Below are 23,541 nucleotides of genomic sequence, written 5' to 3' on the forward strand. Positions count from 1 at the left end.
TACATGTAGCAAAAATTAAAATTGGTATGCTCTGCTTATCTGTGGTTAGGAAGAACCTTGAAGTAACTGATGTGGGGGTGAGGTCATATGCAAGTGCTGAGGCTATACTTATATCTTATAAACCAAGTGGGATTCACTTCCTCAAAACCTGGTTGCTAGCAAATGCTAGTGTGTATTGGCACATCTCAACAGATCAGCCATGGAAGAGTAAATCTATGTTGCGCTAAAATATTGAGCAGTTTCAAATTGCATCATGGACTCATTGCTTACATCAGACAGTGAAGGGACTTTTAGTTCCTTCATGATATCTGTCTTTTTGGGCTTTAAGTGCCTCTCATGGGCTCCTGCGTTTGATGGCAAAACAGGAATGTTTTAGCATACCTCAGCTCTGATGGTCTAAGTGCATCAACAGACCAGTGGCTGTGTCACATAAGATCAGGCAAGTCTGAGGGCTCCAGAGATGCAGTGATGGACAGTGGGCTTCATACCAGCCAGTGTAAAACTTAGATAGCACAGACAGATGCATTAATCATGATGGTTGCAATTTCTACTGCTCTGGGCTAAGAAATGGGACAGTATGAGGTGATCTTCACACAAGTAGTGGAAGATCTTCAGCCAAATGCATGCCATGCTGCATACTATACCTTTTTACAGTCTAACTTCACAGGTAAATGTAATGCATTGAATAACTAAGGCATTTGTTGACACCTTTATACCTTCGCGAAGTAGGGCTAGATTTAAAGTTTGAATTAGACATAGGACTGTGTTGGAACAGTGTGTCAATTTTCTATGACATACACTCTTAAAACGGTCTGGACATAGAGATGTGTTAAAAAAACAAAAACAAGTGGTGTTATTTTCAACACATTTGTTGCAAGAGTGCACACAGTATATCAAAAGCAATGTGTTAGACACAACACAAACTGTGTTGTTCCTATCTGGACATAGAGATGTGTTAAAAACAACACAAATTGTGTTATTTTCAACACATTTGTTTTTAAGAGTGTAGTGACACATGGTGTTAGATGTAACTGAATGGTTTAGTAACAATGTAACTATAATGGCTCTTTGTAGTTCCTCTCCCTAAAGTGTTTCTGAAATATTATTCTACAACATCAGGCTCTGGGTGAATTCATTGAGACAACTATTTGTGGGCAAAATATCAATGTCAACAAAGGTCAGCAGAATTTGCCATTTTCCCCTTTAGTATCCACTGTCAGGGCTCTTTCGAGCATGCCTCTGTTTAACTGTAACATTTCTCATTCTCAACAGATTAAAAGAAAACATCAGTTTTCAGTGTCCCTCAGACTCTCACTGTGTGTTTTTTTTCTTTTCTGACCAGTGGTAGTCAGTAGGAAGATGTTACATTCCCATAACTTGTCCATCTTAGGGATACTCCTATGGGACTGTGTCTTTTAAAAACAAGCTTTTTGGAACAGTGAGTTATAGAGTCAGATAGTGAGTTTTTCTCTGTATGTTCGTATCATTATTATTCTTTTTACTCAAGAGAGTATAAACACCATCCTTCCAAGCATCTGGAGATTTCTCCCGTTTACTTCATGGGTTTGATTCATGTGGGCTCATTTTCAACAACAGTGCGCGCTGGGAGCTGATATCAAACAGAGCTGAATCCATACAGAGTCTTATTTTGAGAAGTCGGCATCAATAACAGCAGTGCGGTGACACACTCCTCCCACTGGTAAAGAGGCATCTATCGTGGAGGGTCAGCAGAGACAGCGAAGCCAGAAACGTCAGGGCTGCTGAAAGCTCTGCCGCAATGTGTGTTGTGAAATGCAATACGTCGTGAATGCCGAGCATGTCAGCTTTGCAACTCTAATGCAAGATTCAAGCAGCTATTTTATGTGTGTGTGTGTTTGTGTGTGTGCGTGTGTGCATGAGTGTGTTTGTGTGTGTGTGTGTGTGTGTGTGTGTGTGTGTGATGTGTGTGTGTTTGTGTGTGTGTGTGTGGTGTGTGTGTGTGTGTGTGTGTGTGTGTGTGTGTGTGTGTGTGTGTGTGTGTGTGTGTGTTTGGGTGTATGTGTGTCCATGCATGTGTGTGTGTGTTTGTGTGTGTGTGTGTGTGTCTGTCCATGCATGTGTGTGTGTGTAGGTACCTGCATGTCTTGCAGATAAGGGGAAGTCTCTCTGAGCAGTGGTTAATCTGCCAGATTGGGCAGTGTGAAGACTGGGCTACTGGGATAAATTAGACACACTATTTTCCCATGGGAAACATCTTAGGACGCACCACCCTCACACTGGTAGACTTTAAGCCTCTCTCCTCAGTCTGGTGGATGCAGGTAGTTTTCCCTTCATGATGGATGAGGTCACATATTTACATTCCGCACAAGCACAATCTGCTTCTTATTTGCACAACATAAATACCAATACTTTTCCATCTTCCAGAAGACAGGAGTGCTTTTATGGCCTGACATAGGTTGTTTGATTTACTGCAGCTTGTACTCATAAAAATGGTTTCTGTTTAAAGTCACTGCTAGACAGGATTTTGGAAAATGGTACTGTTCATTGCTTACATGGTGTAGAGCACTGTAGGCCATAGTTGACGGAGAAAGTGAAAGCCAAAGTTTTTAAAGTATGTTATGCATACAAGTTGCTGTAGAAGTATAAGCAATATGTTTTTTCTTGTATGTAGAGTTTTTTTACCACTAAATGTATGCATTGTTGGTCATTACAGCTATAAACAAAGATCGGTGATTACAACTTTGAATTGTTGACTGTGGCAAACATTAGTTCATTTTAATCAAATCAATTTGAATTGTATTTTCCATACTCAGAAAAAAAGACTAAATTTGATTGCATTCAATTTGTGTTGATTATTTTGTTTATTCAATGTAACAATATACTATTGGATGGCGTATTAATGGTTTGTACAGCATTGTGACCTGATTGGAGCACTTTTAGTTCTACTCGTTGCAAATTAATTTCTGTGACTGAGACGTGTTAATGAAGCTTTTTAACAAGTTAAGAGAGCTTCATCATTTTACAATGGATGTAATGCTGATGTATTAACAAATTAAGCTATTTTTTATTTGTGTGCACACATTTTTATTTTCATGCATCGGTAAGCATTTGTTTGTGTGTTTTTATTCATTTTCAACAATAAATCATAATTAGATGTTTATGCCATGGCTTGTCAACATCTTTGCAAGCAGAGCATTATGACATTTAGACAAATGGCCCTAACTGGGGGGAAAGCAGATAGACCTTCATTGAATAACTGGGTCAAAGTGTTGGTTTGGCCACAGCCAAGACCACTGTTACACGGCCTGAAAATGTTCAATCCATAGCAAGGTCAGTAGGCGTTCCAAGGGTGTTTTATTTATAGTTTGCCGACCAGGGTTCTGAGAGGAATAGAATCAATTGGGGCGACAGTGGGTTCAAGTCTCTGCTCAATCAATGCTGGTTTGTGCTTGCCTTCCATTGACACCCTGCCTAACAAACTCTCCAGCGCCTCTCACCCATCACGCCCCAGTCGAGCGAAATTGAATCGGGTTGACTCAAAAGCGAAGAGAGAACGTGACCACTGTGGGCGATGGCTGTAATGCAGGCAGGCTGTTATGCATTTATGTGAAATGATATGAATACGGTGAAGTAATCCACTAGGAAACTGGTTAAAACTGCAATGGATAAAAAGCTTGCAGACAGTCACCGAAATCCAAGTACATCCATAAAAGTGGTTCCAGGTGCATTAAATTGTATTTATTGTAGACAACAGAAGATCAGGACTCAATACAGTATACAAAACACATGGTGTTGATTCGATGTAGTGCTGTTGTGTGATCCACCTTTATTTTTAGATGTGGGTCTATTGAGAAGGCTGTGCGGCAGGACTGTTATGATAACACCAGGTAGATCAAATGCTTTCTCTGAGCAGCTACACCGATCGCTCAGAGAGAGAGAGAAAAAAGAGTAAATAAAATCCCCCAACCATTGGTCTCCTGAGTATCTCCAGCTAGCTTAGGGAATATCAAATTAAGCAGAATCATGCTAAAATCTTCACTGATTCGTAGACCATTTTTCCCCCCCGTTTTTTAAATATATATCTGAATTATTCATGTGCTCTTAGTGAGAGGGATTATGTGAGAGTGCAGGAGGCTCATCGCAAAGGTGTTTGTGCTAGCTCTGGTGAATGCTTAAGAGACTGCTCGGATGCTAATGCATTGTTGATAGCCATTAGTTAAACGTCTGTTGTAGAGGGAAAAATGCAGTGCTCCCCTCTTTAAACGACTAAAGGATGCACAACTAATTCGAGGTGCTTACTCTGGCTGGATTGATTTCCCTCTGGTTCCGTTTAAACGTGAGATATTAGCCATGGATGAGATGCGACGAGGGGAACAGAGAGGCCCTTATCTGCATTCGCCGCCTCTCGGCTGTCAATCATTGGGATCTTATGAAACTTAACGGATGGCGGATAGATACAGAGCGGACTGCTGTGACTGAATGATATGTGTGACAAGATTTAATCTGAGACCCACCACCTCACCTTGGTGTTTCTCTTTTGCAAATCAAAATCCTGGGTGACAATTGTTTCTTTTCTGTCTGCAAATGTGTGGAATGATAAAAGAATTCATCAGTAGACACCCCCTTTGGGGATTTAAAGCGCCATTATGCAAGAATTGGGATTTATCCCTTTTCAGCATACCGGGTGGGTACCCCTTTAGAGTTAGTTTGTAATGTGCAGGGTTTCATGAAAGTCTATCAGACTGCCCTGCATGTTCAGAAATTAAGCCAAAGGGACAACCGGTGTGTCAAAATGATGATGAAAGGGGGTCACTGTTCTGGCCTGAGAGAATGGCAAAGTTACCTAGAGCAATGCTAGGCATTCCACACACCCAGTGACATTGAAAGAGACGCCATTCTCCCTCTTAAGAGTCATCAAAATGATTTTGAAGCCGTTGTTTTAAGTCAAAATTGTTACATATTGTTGCTTTAATGATTTCGCCCTTTTTTACTGCTGGGGCGTATGGTGTACCCCTGAAATACTGTAACTCTGTCTGCTGTGGCAGGAGCAAGTGGTGAAAACTTGCAATGATTAGTGGGCCTCACCCGTGGAGCACTGACCAAACGGACCCATTATTGACCCTGTTTAGGACTCGGCCTTCCCCTCGGAGGGTGTTCGTCCGTGATGGATGGCCGAGAGGTTCAGAGTGGCCTGAGGTTACTGATGTCATTTATCTACCTCTCTGTAGGTATGCCACACCACTCCGCTGAGCACAATCCATTTGCAGAGAGACAGAGAAGGTCTTTTGTTTGTTTTGTGTGTGTGTGTGTGTGTGTGTGTGTGTGTGTGTGTGTGTGTGTGTGTGTGTGTGTGTGTGTTTTGTTATGGTTGTGGTTGTTGTTGATGTTGTTGTAACTTATATTACTCAACTCACACCTGGATACAAACACACACACACACACACACACACACACACACACACACACACACACACACACACATACACACACACACACACAGAAGGATAAACAGAGATACCATCAGCAAGAACATTTGGGAATACTCACCCAAGTTATCAACGATGAGACAACAGCATCCTAAGTTAATAACGAGGAAATAAACAACAGCCCTGGATTCTTTGATCTTGAAATACATGTTTCCCACTCTACAAGGTAGGCCAGTTTAAATGAACCCCATGTGAATGAAAAGAAACCATGAGTGGCATAGTTGAAGCATTTTCTCTGTAGTCCCTGCATGCCATTAATTATTGTTTTAAACACTCTGACACTGTAAATATAGGCACAGGGCAGCACACCACTGACACTTACACAGAATATAATTGAAACTTCAGGCGCGACTTCTAACACCTTTATTCCAGTTTCAGCACACATAGAGACAAACAGGCACACACACACACACACACACACACACACTCACAAACAGACATCTAAGTTCATACCCGATGCTATCCTCACCCTGATATCTGTAATTTGTGTGTGCGTTTGTTTCAAAGATTAAAACACAAGAACTCTATTATTACTCTATACACACTTCAAAGTACCGTATACTGGTATGGGCCCCTATGCATGCAAGTAGGGCGATGGAGGGTGCATAAAAGAATTAGCTGTCATGTCAGGTTTGCGATACTTAAGATGCAGGGAAGTAGAACTTAACAGAAAGTTCCTTTCGCTTTCAACTCCCCTATAGCCAAACAAGCGATGATGCAAAACTGGAAGTTATTGTTTTTTTTCCTTTCCTGCCTTGCTTGTTTCCTGTCAAGAGCCCCAAAAGAAGAAAGGTGAGCAAAAGGGGAAACGAATCTGATGGGTGCCTTTGAACCGGCGGCTCTTTGGCGGACACCGCTGTCTTCCCCTCCTCAAACGCTGAGCTCTGGGGTTGAACGCTGGTGGCATTACAAAGACACCAGGCTTTCATGAGGATATGTGTCCTGCCCACAAAAAGCAGCAGGGGGGCACAGAGTAGGTCTCGTAATGACTTTAACTCAGCCAGGTGCTACGCACACATACACACACACACACACACACACACACACACACACACACACAGACACCCCCTACTGTTATGGAAATGATTGGGCTTGAAAGGCAGGTGCGTAGCCCTGCTCCACCTTTTGACTTCAAGTTGAAATGAAAGCACTTCAGAGCTATCGCTGTCTGCTGATACAAAGCAGATGCCGGTTTGACGTTTGTCTCTAAGAAATTTGGGTGTTATCAAAACTTTGGCTGTTTTGAATTCTTCCTTTTTGCAGTTTCTCCTCTTTAATCTTCATTCACTTCATCTTTTCACTGTTTTCTTCTACTTCTTCTTCTTCTTCTTCTTCTTCACATTCTTTGGCTGCTGTCCCAGCTGTTGCAGAACACATTGTTATCCACATGAAGAGTAGCTTGGTTTTTTGGTTTTCTAGATACATTTTTCGTGTGTGTGTGGTGTGAAGTTTTATGAATTGGAAATCAGCATTGTTTGATGGTAGGCTGCATCTTTGAAGAGCAATGACATGGTTTTTGCCTATCCCACAACATTAATGGTATTCAGATTTAAAAATGGATTACAGAGATCAGGAAATGAGCATCTCAAAAGCTGCAGCAGACATTGGCAGCAGCTATTAAGCAGACTTCAACCCATTCTAACTCTATTGTTTACCTTTGATGGACGGTTTCAATGAAGTGACAGTAGATTCTGATTGTCATTTTAATGTGTGTTTTTTCTAATCGGAGATGGCAAAGAGCAGGGATGACATTTTATTCACTGTTTCAACTTGTGTCAGAGAAATGTCTCCAGTTTGTATAGATCCTCTGACACTCCAGGGCAATTAGAGAGAAATGTAATAAGTGGAAATGTCAAGTTGTGTAAGACTGTGTTTGGCTGGGCTGACAACAAAACAAACTTTTAACAGGTTTTCTTATTATGTCTTTCAGATTGTTGTTGTAGATCCATTGTTATTTTTTCTAGGTGTATTATTTAGGGGTTTTGCCCTCATATCTGTCATAAATTCTGCTTCAGTCTTTGTATTTCTCACTGGATTTGATCAGGGCCCCTAGCAATTACAAAATGGGAAATGCTGCTGATTACATTTATCAACTTGATTTTGGCAGTGCTCATCAGACATCAGACATCAGAGCATATTAATTGGCAAAACAATTTAGTTTAAAAGTGAAGAGTGGAAAACTAACTAAGCTTACATGCTAGTACACATAGAAAATGAGTAACATATGTATGCTTACACTTTGGCTTTGATGTTTCCTCAAATAATGTTAGCTTGGGTTTGATGTTTCTTTAAATAATGTTAGCTTGGCTGGGGAAGACAGACACCTGCGTTGGGACACCTTTATCTTGCTTGGACACACCTTTAACTACCTAGGCCGCCCAGGTGATATCGATGAGCCGAGTACACATCAGCTCGGTATGGTTACAAGTTCTAATGGACACACTACGTTAGTATGTTAGAGATGTATCTTAGTTGAGTCTTATGTTATAAAATGTAGGCCGTACATACATTAAATACAGTACATTATGCAGTATCATCAACAGAGTTGACACCTTGTAATGCTCATTTATTATGCATGGAGATTTAGTGTGTAGAAAGAAAAACTTTGTGCAAGGTGTTTCAAGGAAAAAGCTCAGTGTCTTAGGATCAAAAGGTTGTCACGTTAAACCGGGGGGAGTGTGTGTTTGGTGAAGGCTCTCTGCTTTGGCGTGTGTGGGCCGGCAAGTTCTTAGCTGGAGATCTTGCTAGAAGTTTCGGAAATGATTACGGTGGAAGTCCTGTCTCCACAGGTTTTATCTCTGAGTCTTAAGTCGTCTACCAATGGCAGATTTTTTTGCATACCTTTCCAACGGACGTAAAGCCACAAAAGCCGTGTTTCATTATGCACACTCTCCAAAAACAAGAACGTGGTCACTCAACGCTTCTCTCTTGACTTTAAGGAGAAGGGTTGAGCCTGGTGTACGGGCTTCAGTTGGATTTCAGGTCTTTAGCGAAAGCATGTCAACGTACGTCATGGTGTGATCACAGCTTTGTGCTGACAGTCAGTGGAGAGGATCTTGCAAACTCGCGGCAGAGCGCTTTTGAGGAACGCGTTTAGCGGAACCTTCCAGGAAAGCTGAGCAGGCCTAGACAGAGCCGGGCCGCGAGTTCAAACATTCTCAGTTATCCGAAGGCAGGCAGGTCAGTCGGGCTTAAAGTCTGTTTATTTTTGAAAGTCACAGATAAATACTTCAAAGTTAATCTTTGGCCTGAACCTGAAATGATTCACTGTGTATGGAAATATTCACATTTCTATTTTTAAAACACCAGACCTACATCTTAACATCAAAACACAAATAAATAAACACAGATCATAATATCATCCTCATCATCGTGTTAAAACCATGACAGCTTTCTAAACCTTAACAGGGCTTCAGGGCATTGCAAAAAAAAAACTGTCATGTGTCTTGCCATCCTTATTCACCAGTCATGACTCTTCCATTCTCTTCCTCCATTTCCCCATCCCTCTCTCTACCCTCCATCTCCCCCTCCATCCCTCTCTCCTCGACTACCCAGAAGCCCCTGTGTGTGACGTGGGCGAGTATCTGTGCCATGACCGGCAGACATGTGTGTCTGTGCGGTGGCTCTGTGATGGGGAGGATGACTGCTCAGATGGTTCTGATGAGGGCCCAGACCAATGTGAGTAGTGCGCACACACAAACATAGGCGTCCGCGCGCGCGCACACACACACACACACACACACACACACACACACACACACACACACACACACACACACACACACACACACACACACAGAGTAATAACTATAGGAGCTAGGCCCGATCAAGCCCACAATTACACACACTCACAAACACACACAGACACACACACAGACACACACACACATGCACGCACACACGCACGTACAAACACACAGCATCCTTTTTCAACATTGTCCTCCTGTCTTAACATCTCTGTACAACCTTGCCACCCTGCCACATGTTCCTGTTGTCACCTCCGATGCCAGGGCATGGGACGTGTGTGCTGGCATCAAAGGGAAGATGGCAGTCACATATAATATCCTTGCCAGTCACCTCACCACAGCGGGAGGTGTGGTCTTACTGCCATCTGTGGAGGCACGGCACACACTCATAAGAAATGGATGTCATCTTCAGAGCTGGAAAAGAGTTGTGTGAAACCATCACTGCTTTTTGGCTGACCTCTCTCACTCTCTCTCTATCTCTCTCTTTCTCTCTCACTCTTTCTGTCTCTCTCTCTCTCTTTCTCTCTCTCACTCTTTCTATCTCTCTGTCTATCTCTCTTCTCTCTCTCTCTTTTGCTTTTTCATACCTTCAAACTATCCTGTTGTCTGTCATTTCACTGCCATTAAAACTGATTTGTGGCCATCTCGCAGGCTTACGATCTCTGCATATATCTTCACAGTCTTAGTGTGAAACTGTTTATTATCCAGAATTACCTATTGATTTGGGGGTGAAATTAGAGCCATTTGCTACTAAAAATTACAGACTAGAATGGCAAAGGAAATCAATCATTGCAGTTGTTTGTTCCTTGTCTGTCCCACCCTTATAGACACAATTAATGGGTAAAGTTGCTAATCACTAAAATCAATTTACAAATAACACAGATTGTTGGGACAGACCCAGTAATCATTCCAGGAATATCATTAGTGCTATATCTTCATATTTGTACTTCATAATGCAATTCTCTGGTCTAGAGTATAGTGCTGACTTTGCAGTAAATTTAAAGTAATATGCATTTTAGTCCTATTCATAAAGTATGTGACAGTTTAATTCAAATAAGGATTAATTTTATGTAAAGATAAAGCTAGAAATAATGGGAAAGTATCTATTATATACACAATCTTTTGAGGACTGGGTTTTTTTAGTAGCCATTACACTTGAGGTCAATGTAAATGGAATATTATCTACACTTCCCACCTCATCTGCACCTTGGTAACATCATTGCTAGACTAACAAATCTATGTGGATGTGGGTCTTTAGGGTGAAATGTTGATTTGTTGGGTTGTCACTTGGAAGAGAGAGCTGATCTGTTTAAGGATTTATGTGCTCCTATTGTCTCGTCCAGTAATGATAACCCCCGCCTTCAACTCTCCAAATATGATTTGAGGTTTGAGCAGCAACATCTTAAGACCTTCACACAGAGCTTTGGCCAATTGCAGTGCAGTATACGTATAATTACTACACCGACATACCAATTGGCATTTTGTGTTCTATTGCATGTGGGTTCTCGCGATGGAGGGTCCTGTTTCATGGATGTGTCATCCCACCGGGTAGTCTAGCTGACACTTTGTAGACATGTCTTTTTTGATGACAAGCAATTAAAGCTCTGACAGCAGCTTGTCTTTTGTGTTCATTGGAGATGTGTTTTATGTGTGTGCGTGTGTGTGTGTGTGCGTGTGCGTGTGTGTGTGCGTGTATGTGTGTGTGTGGGTGGGTGTGTGGGTGCGTGGGTGGGTGTGCAGGCGTTTGTTGTTTCTCTTCAGCATTTTTCTCCTAACCACTACATCTTGTTGCAATGTTCCAAACAGTCTGGCTAATCAACCACTGCTTGATTTCACTCGGTTTCTAAATATGGAGGAGTTGTGATTTGCACAGCATATATGTCAACATCAAAGCTAGGTAAGGTTTTAATAACTAAAGCACTAAAGTTTAGATAGCGTATCATATGCCACTTTGTGCAGTTTAATATTGACAGAATTCCATATGCAGTGTTTACGTAACTGAACAGTAAACAAAACTATAGAATCATTTCTAGTCTCTGAAGTTTGACAGTGTTTGATAGCATCTGCAGTTGTTTTTATTTGTGTTTATGTTTATACACTCATAGCAGCAGATGCTGGGTGTCCAGGATGAAGGCCAGATCCAAGACAGGCCCTTGCCAGAATCAACTGCTCTGTGTTGTGTGTGTGTGTGTGTGTGTGTGTGTGTGTGTGTGTGTGTGTGTGTATTTGTGTGTCTGTGTGCGCTGCTTGTTTTTATACCCCCGAAGCCATAATCACCCGTGTCATCAGAAGTCTGTGCACAGCGTGGCGCGGCGCTCCAGATAGCGAGAGGAAGATAAGCACTGGCGTGTTCCTTAAAGTCAGTTTACTGAGGGTGACTTTCCCAGCTCTTTCCACATAAAAATAAATGACTTGTAAACGTATCTATTCCCCCTGAGAAACGGCACCTGGGAAAGGGTTTGAGAGTGTAATGTTGCATAGCGCTTTTGTCGAGAACGTGAAGGACGGAACCCGCATGGATGCTGGCATCTCTGAACACAGAGAATGTCTCCAGCCTGAGTTAACCTGGGGGTAGTGGGGATTGGCTCAACCCTGGGGATAAAAGCAGCCACCTTAATGTGATCAAGGATTGGCTACTGCACACCTTTTTTTGCTGTGCTATTGGAGAGAAAAAAAAAGGAAAGTTTTGCACCCCAGCATTTTGTATAGATCATTATTCATTTCCATTCAGCTCTGTCTCCCCTAGGGGCTCCCTGGGTAATTTAGCTGCCCCGGAAATGCATATTTACCTCCAGGAACTGCGTTGGGCGCCAAAGCTGGGGGGATTTGGGAAATAATCCCCTTTAATTTCTCCGGCAGCCATTCAGTCATGGCTGGTTTCGCTTCCCGTTGTTCCTGTGACTGCGGCCATCTGCTGAGAGCAGAGGAACAAGCAAACGCGAGGCAACAGAGGCAGAGGCAACACCCGACTCGATCCTGACTCGGCTGCCTCGTCAACTTATCCGCTCCGCCATCCGTCTTGCCAGCTTCTGAGGGGCTTCAAAAGCAAATTAACGAATTTAAAAAATTTAAAACGGCTTCTTCTGCATGATTGTGTTTTAACAGAGCATTGCTAAGCACCTGGAATGCTAATACAAAGAACTGCAGATGATTTGTGTGTTTGTGTGTGTGTGAGTGTTTGTGCGTGTATGTGTAAAGGTGTTGAAGTGAGAGCTCTTAGAATAGAAGAATGCATGAGTAGTACAAAGCCTTTTGAATACACAAAATGTGCATCTACACAATAAATGACAAATTGTTTATATGCACACATTTCCATTTCACAATCACATTTTTTTAAAGCTTCTTTTCAGGCTTTTGAAATCACATTCTATAAAGCTTTTTTCAGGCTGTTGAAATGAATTGTATAATTGATTAAAACACCTCATTAAACAGACCCAGGTGATGCGTTCAATCTGGCTGTTTGGAGGGAAATTCATTTCTCATCTTACGCACAGGCACAGTAAGGGTCCTTAAACAAGCTTGCTGAGGCATTTAGATACCAGGAAGCCTGTCTCCCATGGGTGATATTGCACATAATGCATAGCTGTGTGTTTTGACACAAGCTATATTAAACTCCAAATTTGATACGCGACAATAAACCAGCGCTGGCTTTGAGGGAGACTAGTGTGTTTGGCTCTGTGTTGAGTTGCGGTGGTGCAGCAAATGCAGCTCCAGCTGAACCTGATACTGCTTGAAGAGTCCTGAGGGCCATGCTAAGAGTCACTTAGCTTTGGCTGGCAAGGCCGCAACGCCATGTATGGTATGAGGAGTCCGTGGGAACATACACGCACAGGCAAGCTTGCTTCACAGAGTAGCACTTCTATTTCTCCCTGGAGTATGAGATATTACACTGGAAGCATTCTCTCTCTCTCTCTCTCTCTCTCTCTCTCTCTCTCTCTCTTTCTCTCTCTTTCTCCCTCTTCCCCTTTTCCTCTCTCTGTCTTTTACTCAAATCCTTATCATTTACTTAACCAAGTGCAACACGGTGGAATTTGAGGGTGGTCATGCTTGGCCCCCCAATGAACAGATACTGTACATACCGCCCATCCTCAACCCCCATCACCACACACACACATACACACTCATAAACAACAAACTCAACACACATTCAAATACCTTCCGATTAACAGCCAGTTTGTATTGTTTATTCGATGTAATATAGAAAGACTCTGGTTTGACAGTCATATATAAATGCTTTTCATCATACTTAAGTTGTGTTGATATTTCAGAGTAAAAATGTGCATAATTATGGAGCTACTCAGGGTGCAAACATAATCCATTCAATCAAAAAAAAATGGCAGCAAAACTAATTGCAGTGGAGGGGGTCCGACCATTTGAAGCCTCGCTCCCTCTCTCTCTCTCTCTGTCCAGAGCCCACATAATAAATTTAAGCTGGTTGGCAATCGTTTAATTTTAATCATTAATTCATTGCAGTTCCACAGTTCCACAACATCATAACCCGCCCCCACCACCACCCCCACCCTTCCCTTCCGACAACTACAAAATTAAGCATCTCTCCGCATCCTCTCAGTGTGGTGCATTCTGGGAACTTGTCAGTGCAAGATGCTGAGCAGGGTGCATTGTCACCTTGTAGCATCAGCAGCAGTAGCAGCACGCCCCAAAATAACAGCCATGGGGGTGGCATCTGCCTCCGTAAGGTTTGTTACGCTTTGCGACTTAGTTTGAGAGTTTTCATTCGAGGCTGTTCATCCGTGCTCGGGCAGGCTGGGTGGTTGACGGGGGACGTGGTTGGGAGTGATATATAAATAACTAGATAAATAAATGCCGATTCCCCATTCGGAGTGTTCATATGAAGTCATATTTCAACTGTTAAACGCCAGCTGTGTGCCAACGCGAAGCTGCACACGCTGAATATTCATTCCCCTAATCATGTTAGATTAGGATGTAATCCATCCGCAAAGTGAGGACGAGTGAGCAGAAGATGACACTTCCGCTTGCGTTTATCAAAAAAAGAAAGGAAAAGAAAAGAGAGAAAGAAGTGCTCTGATCTTGTGCACAAGTTCTGTGTTGACTTATTCCTCTACAAAGTGAGAAAAGCCTATTTTTATTAATGAATGCAGTATCCATCTAGCATAAAATAATGATGATGCCAGCTAGTGCAGTTGCCACTCTTTACTGCTTACAGACCATGCTGTTATATTACATGTTTTGCTCATATTATAATTATTGGGTGTCCATGGATGCTTCTCTATTCGTATTAGAAAAGTGTACAGTGCGGTTAAAAGTCCTTTGTGTTGTTGAATCTCTATTTTACACAAAGCTGTTTTTAGTAGACTTAGCAATGGAAAAGCCACACTAAGGGCCATGTCAAAGAATGTGCTGATTGTCTCACTGATGAGGGGATGACCTGCTGTCTTAGTACATGTTGTACTAGTGTGAACAAACTGAGCTGATTGAACATTGCGACATAACATTTTTATTTTTTCACATAGACATATAATTCTGTCATAGGACTATATTCCTGTACATAAAACACTGAAAAGGAAGCTAAACAACAGTATGAATATCTGGCTCGGAAAAAGTTAGTTAATAGATAATGATGTTCAATAAATGATCTGTAATGAAGTTCAGTGCTGACGACCTTAATGATAAACTGAACATTAGCGATGGTATTATCACTGAATTTGACCAACTGCTGGATACTGAATAATTAAAAAGATACTACCATGCTGTTCATAAATGAAATCCTTGTTGAATTTGTTTGCCCGTTGCCTCAAACATTGTCCTTATTTGGCATATTTATTATTGTGTTGTGGCAGTGTAGAAGGAAGGAGGAACAAAACAAAACAAAACAAATGTGTTGCCAAAATAACTATTCCTGATGTGGTCTTGCATTATAATGATGTGTTGTTATTGAACAAATATAATCAAGATTTGTTTAATTTTGTCATTTTAATTTTTGTGTCATTTTTGAACACTGAATTTTAAGAAAGGGAGCATGTAAATTATGAAATAAATTATTGTTAGCATATTGCTGGGCATTTTGAATTGTGATGACCTCTTAGACTACTTCTTGTGGGGAAGCTATAGTCAATTGCACCAATCACCCTCAGGAATCATATGAAAAATTACATCAATCATTTCTATAGGCTATTCCGAATTAACCTGTGATCACTTACAGTACAAGCTCTCTTTCATCTTTCCAGCATTGAGTATAGCCGTGGATGCATTAAGCAGTTTAAAGAGAACACCTTGCCAACTGCACGGCACACAGTAGTTTCTAGATTCTAAATCATATATTCAGCATTTATTTATCAATGGAATATAATATAGGCCTAGGCAGACGATCAGTCTCTGCTGGCAAAAAAAAAAAAAAACGCAACAGAACTAACAGTGAGTGCAGTATAACAGCGAGTGGAAGGAGACATCTGACCCCAGATACCAAATGTCCTTATTCATAGGAAACATGATATTGATAAGCAGAAATATTTAGTTTAAAACTCCCTTGTGCAGAGCAATTATTCTCTCACAGTCTGTGTGTCAATATCTTCGTCTTTGTGTTACCTATATATGAACATGTTTATGAACTGTGTGCCAATATCTTTGTCTTTGTGGCTGGAGGGCTGGTTCATATACAGGTAACATCAAGCTAACCACGAACACAAACTACTGCTCTGAGTAGTTTAGAGATACAGCCTTAATTGCCATGGCAAAATGCCACATTTCATAGTATGGGCCAATCGGCAAGTTACATCATACGTCACTAAGTAACCTTGCTGCGAAGTACGGCCCACAAGGGCTTGCAGCACCGTGGGTGTTGTGTTAACATGGTCTACCTATGCTGAACTGCAGGGATTTCTTTTTTTAATGGTAAACTTCACCAGCAAGGGAGCAGACACAAAGGGGGAGGGAATTTGAAAGTAGTTTTCACATGTGTTAAATTAGACATGATCGTCATGCTGAGATCAGGAAAGTGGAGCAGAGATCCACTCGGGGAGCCTTGGTGGAGTCCTGTGGGTGTGATTGAGACCACGGCAATGGCAGCAGCAGCAGCACGCACACACACACACACACACACACACACACACACACACACAGACACACACAGACACAGACACACACACACACACACACACACACACACACACACACACACACACACAGACACGTGCACATACACACGCACATTGCTAAGAAGATGGTATAGGGGAGAGTAGAGGGAAATGCATAGTGCCAACATGTGTGTGTATATACAGATAGTAAGGCTGTGTGCTTATAACTGATTCTGGTGTGGTCACAGAGTTCCAAATGGTGTACATATCTTGATAAAAGGAAACAAGAGTGCCTGTATGTTCTTTGCTCTGTGGTTTTGGTCAGCAGTGTATTTGCAACGATTTGAACAATGCAATGTCAACAGTTTCCTTTTGAAAGCATCATACAAAGTACACAGGTCATTTAGCATGGAGAGGTTTTTGAAGGCATTTATTTACCAGCTCCCTGCCAGACACTCAGCTAAACACCACTATTAATTTTCTGTCTGACTGAACATGTGCTGTTCACTGATGGTTTGGTCCTAAACAAAACACTTTGCTGAGGCATGAAGAATGTCTCCGATCATAAAACAATTGTGCTTAGCAGTGTGTTCACAAATTTTCCTTCTCAACTAACCAATTTCTATGTGCTTGTTTATTTGTTTTGTGCTGTAGGTTCTGGGGAAGTAGTGCTGAAATGTCCACTCAATCACATACAGTGCATAGGTACGAAGAAGTGCCTTCACTTCAACAAGCTTTGTGACGGAGCTCTGGACTGCAAGGATGGCTACGACGAAGGAGTCCACTGTCGAGGTACATTATGGTCCAGTTCTGTCATTGTAGGGAATGCTGACCAAGATACAGTGCTTAACACAGTAACGGCTGAGTTGTAGTGGCTGAAAAAATATGAAATATAGAAGATGGTGAGGTGATGGTTTTTCAGCAATTCTAAATCCAAGTTTTAATTGGTGTAGTTCATTTTTTAAAGGAAGATTAAGTTTAATGAGATTAGGTTAATGTCTTGGGGACTGTGTGTGTGTCCTCTTGATGTCCTCTGAACGCATTGGGCAGACTCTTGCGCTCACACGGGTCCGTATCTACCAGGGATTGCCTGTGATCACGACGATCGCGGCTGCCATCGTGACGAGGCGCCTGCTGGGGATGCGACACCCATGGAGACCTCCCAGTAGAGTAGTCCAATATCCAGTCTATTCCTACATGGGCCCACAGGGAGCCTACAGCACCAATAACAGCAGCAGCCGCAGCAGTGGCATGGACTCTGCCTGTCTCAGTGCTGGGGAAACCAAAGGGAAACAGACTGTCCCCTCCGCCAGTAGCTAATTAGAACTCCATCCTGAGCGGCGGCTAGCATATGTGTGCACAGTGTGTATTCACAGCAGTTTACGTTAAGGTGCTGTCAACATTACGCCTCCAAAGGGTTTCATTAAGGCTGGTTAGACTGCACAATGCATACTCTATTTGTGCAGGTATGTGAGGTGAATATTCATATAGAATCAAACAACACTTTAATTTACATTGTACTGAATTCTATGTGATTAGGCCTATAATTATGAAGTATTTATTCTGAGCTGTTTATGTTTCAGTGACAGCCTTATCACTACAAGCTGGTTAGTAGATAATCTAGCCTATAGTATCATCAAGAATATAGCAAAAATGCAATATGTGAGACCAAGGCAACAACCAGTTGAAAGACATTAAAGTCAATGTTCCCTGGTCATAGAATCCATTATTTTACCATTTTATTTTCTCCATATCCCAGGACCTTCTTATGTAAGAGTTTCTCTGTATGGCATGATGTCTACAACGTCCACTTTAGGGCTGTGTGAACTTCACACCAGCCTTGTTGACCAGTTTGTTGCTATCAGATATATAATGCACATGAGAATCATTAATCATTTATATAGCGCTACAATGAAGGCCGTAATCCAACTTGAAGTCTTAAAACCTGAAAAAGTGACTCAATATGGTGCATGTGTAGATTGGAAACAGGTGGTGGGGTGATTTGTTGGCGGGCGTGGGGGCTAAGGTATAGATGTCTGCAGGATCTTCGAGCACTCGGGGACATGATGTTGCATGGCTTGAAACCTGTGAAATATACTGTACGTCCCTAATGACTCCCAGTTCTGGGATTCCCTCCACGGCCAGTTGGCACATTAATTCACACAGTTCATATGCTTCACATAGCTCTGAGCTCATAAAATACTGAACTGACCAAAATGGCTTGGCCTGACAGGGCTTCAGAGGCTTTACACAAAGGGTTGCGTGTTGGAGCTACATGAACTGCATTACTGCCTTATGGGAGAAATCACTTGTCTTGTTTCTGTGTTCAACGACATCACACAGAGTTGATTAGGAGGGTTCGGTGACAATGGATGTATTCACCAGAGTCTGTCTCTCTTTGGAGAACCTTATGGGCTAGTTGTCATGTTCCAACAATTTGTTTTATTGCATTTATTTATTTATTATTTTCCACATTATGCATCTGTCGATTGGACCACAACCGAGTTCTGGGAAATGACTGTTGAATATAGGACACCAGAAAAAAAAATAAGTTGGATATACCCAAAAGTGAAATAAAAAAGTTTTCCCTCACCCTCTTCAATGAGCATACATGACAGCTCATGCAAAATGCCTTCATGTGGACTATATAGGGACTAGCCCCTTATTATCTCTTCCCTTTTACTAGCGAGAGAGAGAGAGAGAAAGAGAGAGAGAAAGAGCCCTTATGAATTATTTATTTGGGTGCACCAGAACCAAGGGACTGTAAGCGAAGAAATGTATTGTGGACTCAAATTGCCTCTCTCAGCCATGTAGCTAAACAGTCCACCGTGGACTTCAGACACATCCTGGGTGTGTGGAAGCTTGTTAAGAAAAAAAAAATCTGCATTTCAGAGCCGTTTTAGATGTGATTGTCCAATTAGAGCTGTCCCTCCTACGCTCGACCACAGGTGCTTACGGAAACAATGGCTGATGCATAGGCAGACATATGGCGCCATATGCGCCCAGAGACCGAGATGAAGTCTGAACAAACACCGAGCGTGCAATAGTGCAGCCTTCAAATGTACACTTTACTTTGTTCGGGGAACATGTCACATGTATTTCTCAGAGGAAATCTGAGAAAGTGAGAAGATGTTGTGTCAGCACAGGATTTTTATACACACAGCAGGGGTCTAATACACTAATGAGGACTATCTAATGGAGACATTAGACAAATCATTCTCTCAGAGAAGCTGCCAAATCCCTCCATTATGACCTTGAGAAAAGCATGGTCCACCTAATTACAAGTTTTGATTCTTTCTTCGGAATCACAACGGTTGCAGAGGTTAATGGTCCTCATTAGGCTGATTAGACTAAATTTAAATTTGTATTTGATAATATAATGAGAACTTGACGCTTTCTTTTTTTGTCGCGGTTTACAGTGCCAGCATTGAGTAACTGCTGTGGGTTGAAACTTCCTCTGAAACGCTCCCTCCTTGGTGGGTTGCGAAGCCTTTGGGGCATTGTTTTGTCAGTGAGAAATGCACGTGGCCCGTAGGTGACCACTGCCGCGCTCAAGGGATTTAAGCAAATAGAATAAAAGTGGCTGTGGTTGCCAGTGGCACGATGGTGCCTTGCTGGCTCCTTTTTTCTCACTGTGAAGATTCATGATTCACAGCTCCAGAATGATTCATGAGGAACCCAAAAAGTGATCAGTGTGATTTTTTTTTCTTCTAGGCAACAGGCATGCAACTGCATGCAATAGACTATTTTGCACAGACAAAATACATCATTCATCTGAATACTGTAAAACATATATATCTGATTTATATTTAAGTGACACTTAGATATGAATAGGAGAAACAGCTTAGTTTTGTATACGATTTAGTCAGGAAAATGGTTTTGCCTTGTTATGACCAGGGAATCTGTAATGCAGTTTTCAATGTTCCAGTTTAGAAAAGGCTTAACATTTCAATGACCAGAAAATCTGTAATACAGGAGAATATAGAATATCACCTTGACCAGATGATCTGTATTATACAGCTGCTTTTATATAGATGTGATGTGAATGTTTTTTGTGACGTCAGAATGCCTATTCATACTGATCTTCTTTGACTCGGCATATCAGATATCCCATCATGCATTTGTGCTGTCCCATCATGCTTTAGCGGCTGACATCCCACTGCCCTCAGTCTGGTGCTTGAGGTGTGGCTGCCGTGATCCCCACAAAGTCGTGGGCGTCCTTGGTGAAAATGGGAGGCAGTTTAATTTCCATAAAACGTCCATCCATCTTTTGTCTTTGTGAATTTACTGTGTAATCACTCAGTTGCCCGAACCCCCATACATCGTGTGACAGGGGATTTTGGCAGTTTGGAGGAGGGTGGTTGTGAGACGTTGGGCGGAGGGTAATTGTCACAACTCACTGCTTTGAGAAGATGCCACATTCAATATGTGACACAGCACCCTTCATAGAGATCTAAGTCTCATAATTCAGAGCCTATGTTTCAACAGGACAGTGTACCCTTGAACTGAGATTCTGCCTCACGGCTCGATGCTTCTCTCGTCTCAGCCCCAGAACATACGTGTAGTTATTTATTCAAGAAGACAAAACCACTTGAAGTCTCTTTTCCCTCTCTGTTGCCTCTAACAAATGCTTTACACCTGAAATGCTCCGGTGTGCTAACGGCTCTCAATCAAGCGCAATTCCCAGTCTAAAAGACATACCTTCCCGCTAACCCCCGACTGAGCGAGCCTCTTTGATCTTCTGCGGAGGGCGAATGATTCATCTACGATACACAGTCTTTTAATTATCATATTAATGATTCTCGGGGCTATTTTGGGGGGACTACAGCCCCCTGGATTACAGCTCTTCACTTTAGTAGATCCCTTTACGCATTACCTTTATTTTGTTATTGTTTTTAAGGTATATATTGGTTTGGCTTTAACCACAAGTGACTTTTTTGTGATAGTTGGAGGATAAGATAGCGTCCCATTAGTGGGTTTGAAGTGTGGCGAGAGGCTTCGCTCTCTCTTCAGAGGCAGTGAGAAACTAAGCATTGCAGGTGCTGTGAAAAAAAAACAAAAACAAGCCTGTCTTGTTTTGAGCTCCTGCATCTGGGTCCCGGTGGAAATAATAAACTCCTTATGCTCTTATGCTCTATCTCCGTCTCTGCCTCTCTACATCGTTTGTCCCTGATGAATACATGCAATTGAATCAAAGACCATGCACAGTAAGGTAAGGAAAACAACACCAGTAGAAAGAACGCACACGGAGAGAGAAAAGGGCCCTTTCAAACAAAGGGGAGAGAAAAGGGCCCTTTCAAACAAAGGGGAGAGAAACTCTGATGGCTTTTTTTAGGCCACATTGTTCTAAAGTGCTGTCGTTGCAGTTTCAATTTAGAGAAATTACTTTAAATGCTAATATGCTAGTATGCTAATGGTCAACCTACGCACACTATCTACTTGTTCAGGAACCCCTAAGCCAGTGGTTCTCAACCTTTTTTGAGCAAACGCCCCCCTGACCTTACTTTGATCCTCTGGCAACCCCCACACACACACATAAATAAATAAAAAAAAACTACACCCCAGGTAGGCTATAGGCCACTCACGCTCATGCTATATTGCTTAAATAAAAAACGAGCCCATTTCTGTGCTGTTTTGGTTTCTTCTGGAATTATAAGAAAATGTCCCATGAGCCTATTTTATTATTAAGCAGCCCACTGTTAGAAGCAATAGGAGACTGGTTGGGTAAAAAAAAAACACTACCACATCAGCATTGGTTGTAATGATTTTTTCTTTAAATCAATAGGAACATTAAATGTAGGCAACAAGACGTGTCATTTTATCATGGACAAAAAACAATCACAAAACAGATTCCGCGCGTGAGGCCTGTTTAGGCCTATATATATTTCGTATTTGATTAGCAACGGTCTTTTCGTGGACACTACGCTCAGAGCAGCTGCAGAACAACAGCGAGCAGGGCTGGGGGACGTGAGTCCGGGCGTGTGCAGGTACCGGTACCGTTGAGAAACCCTACCCTAAGCAGTGGCGGAACAAGTCAGAGCCGAGCCGGGGGCGGGGCACATGACCGGGTCCTTTCTTAAACTCATCATAACATAATTTTACAACATAGGCTACACATGCCGGCAACAGCGGGTCTTACAAGCGTCAGCGCCAAGGAGAGCAACTAGCCTATGTAATTTTGAAGTCCATTGAACGTACATGAAGTGTAACCAAGAGAACAACAAAAACATTAGGCTACATGACCCCTAATAATAAAACAACAATAATATGCAGCACTATTTGAAGGGCATACGACGAGCCTTGCGCTCCGCGAACTCGTCCAAGATGCTCTGTATGTCCATTTTCTTTGCTCTCTCATTCTCTATGGTGGTTTTTAATGATCTTTTTTCAATTTTTGATCTGTTTTCAATTTCCAACGATTCTAATTTCTAATTTAACTTCACCTCGGTTTCTCTGTAAATGTTACAAAATGTAGCCTACTATTACTGAGCAAATATCCATTACTTTCAAAGCCCAATATTGACAGATAATCTGATTTCCCACACGATGAGTTTAGGCAATGCCAGATCCTATATGCGGTTTACGTCATAAACCTGGCAGGAAAGTTCATAGCGGCGCAGTCAGTTTAAACAGCAAGCCGGTAAGAAAAACTATTGTCAAGACATTATGCAATTAGGCTACTGTACCCCGGAATACAAAAATAAACTTCAGAAAGACAGAAAGTTTGTTGTACTGTATTTTGTAGTCTGTATTCTTTAGTCTCAATGACTGAATCAGTGTATACTGTACCTGTTGTCAGTTGAGTTCATTCAATTTATTGTAGGCTAGTAGCCTAGGCAAATATGAAACGGAGATGTAACGTGGCTACCGGCGGGATTTTGAACTTGCATGTTTCATGCATTTTAGGTTAAATATATACCATGGGAATTGATGTGTTCTCCATTTGAGGAACGTAATCAATTGCGGACGTGCACAGACAGCTCAGACACAGAGCGCATATAGGCCTAGGTTAGGCTACTTTCACTTTCTAGAGCGCATTCATTAGGCTACGTAAAAGATGCTTCATACCAAAACGATCAAACATTATCAAATGTATCATGATGACGTGTTGTCACAAAGACTTACTCCAATTAGAAAATCGAAACCAAAATCATGTAAGTGTAAGTGTTCTCTCATTGACGCCTGTAGGAGACAATATCGTTGATCCAATTTTGTAAATTTGCACGTCGTAAAGTTCAATATGAGAGTTAAAATTAAGCCAGTCATACAGCAGAACAT

The 23,541-nt window shown here is 41.9% G+C and overlaps 1 protein-coding gene across 1 annotated transcript in view; it reads left to right on the forward strand.

The window, feature by feature from the left end:
• The window catches only part of LOC125288217 (low-density lipoprotein receptor-related protein 1B-like), a 271,541-nt gene that overhangs the window by 19,781 nt on the left and 228,219 nt on the right, over window positions 1-23,541 (forward strand). Inside the window, 2 exon segments of the mRNA XM_048234393.1 lie at window positions 9,021-9,143; window positions 16,918-17,055. Of these exon segments, the coding sequence (XP_048090350.1) occupies window positions 9,021-9,143; window positions 16,918-17,055 (261 nt within the window).

The sequence above is a fragment of the Alosa alosa genome, chromosome 23 (genome assembly GCF_017589495.1).
Source record: "Alosa alosa isolate M-15738 ecotype Scorff River chromosome 23, AALO_Geno_1.1, whole genome shotgun sequence".
Lineage (NCBI taxonomy): Eukaryota > Metazoa > Chordata > Actinopteri > Clupeiformes > Clupeidae > Alosa > Alosa alosa.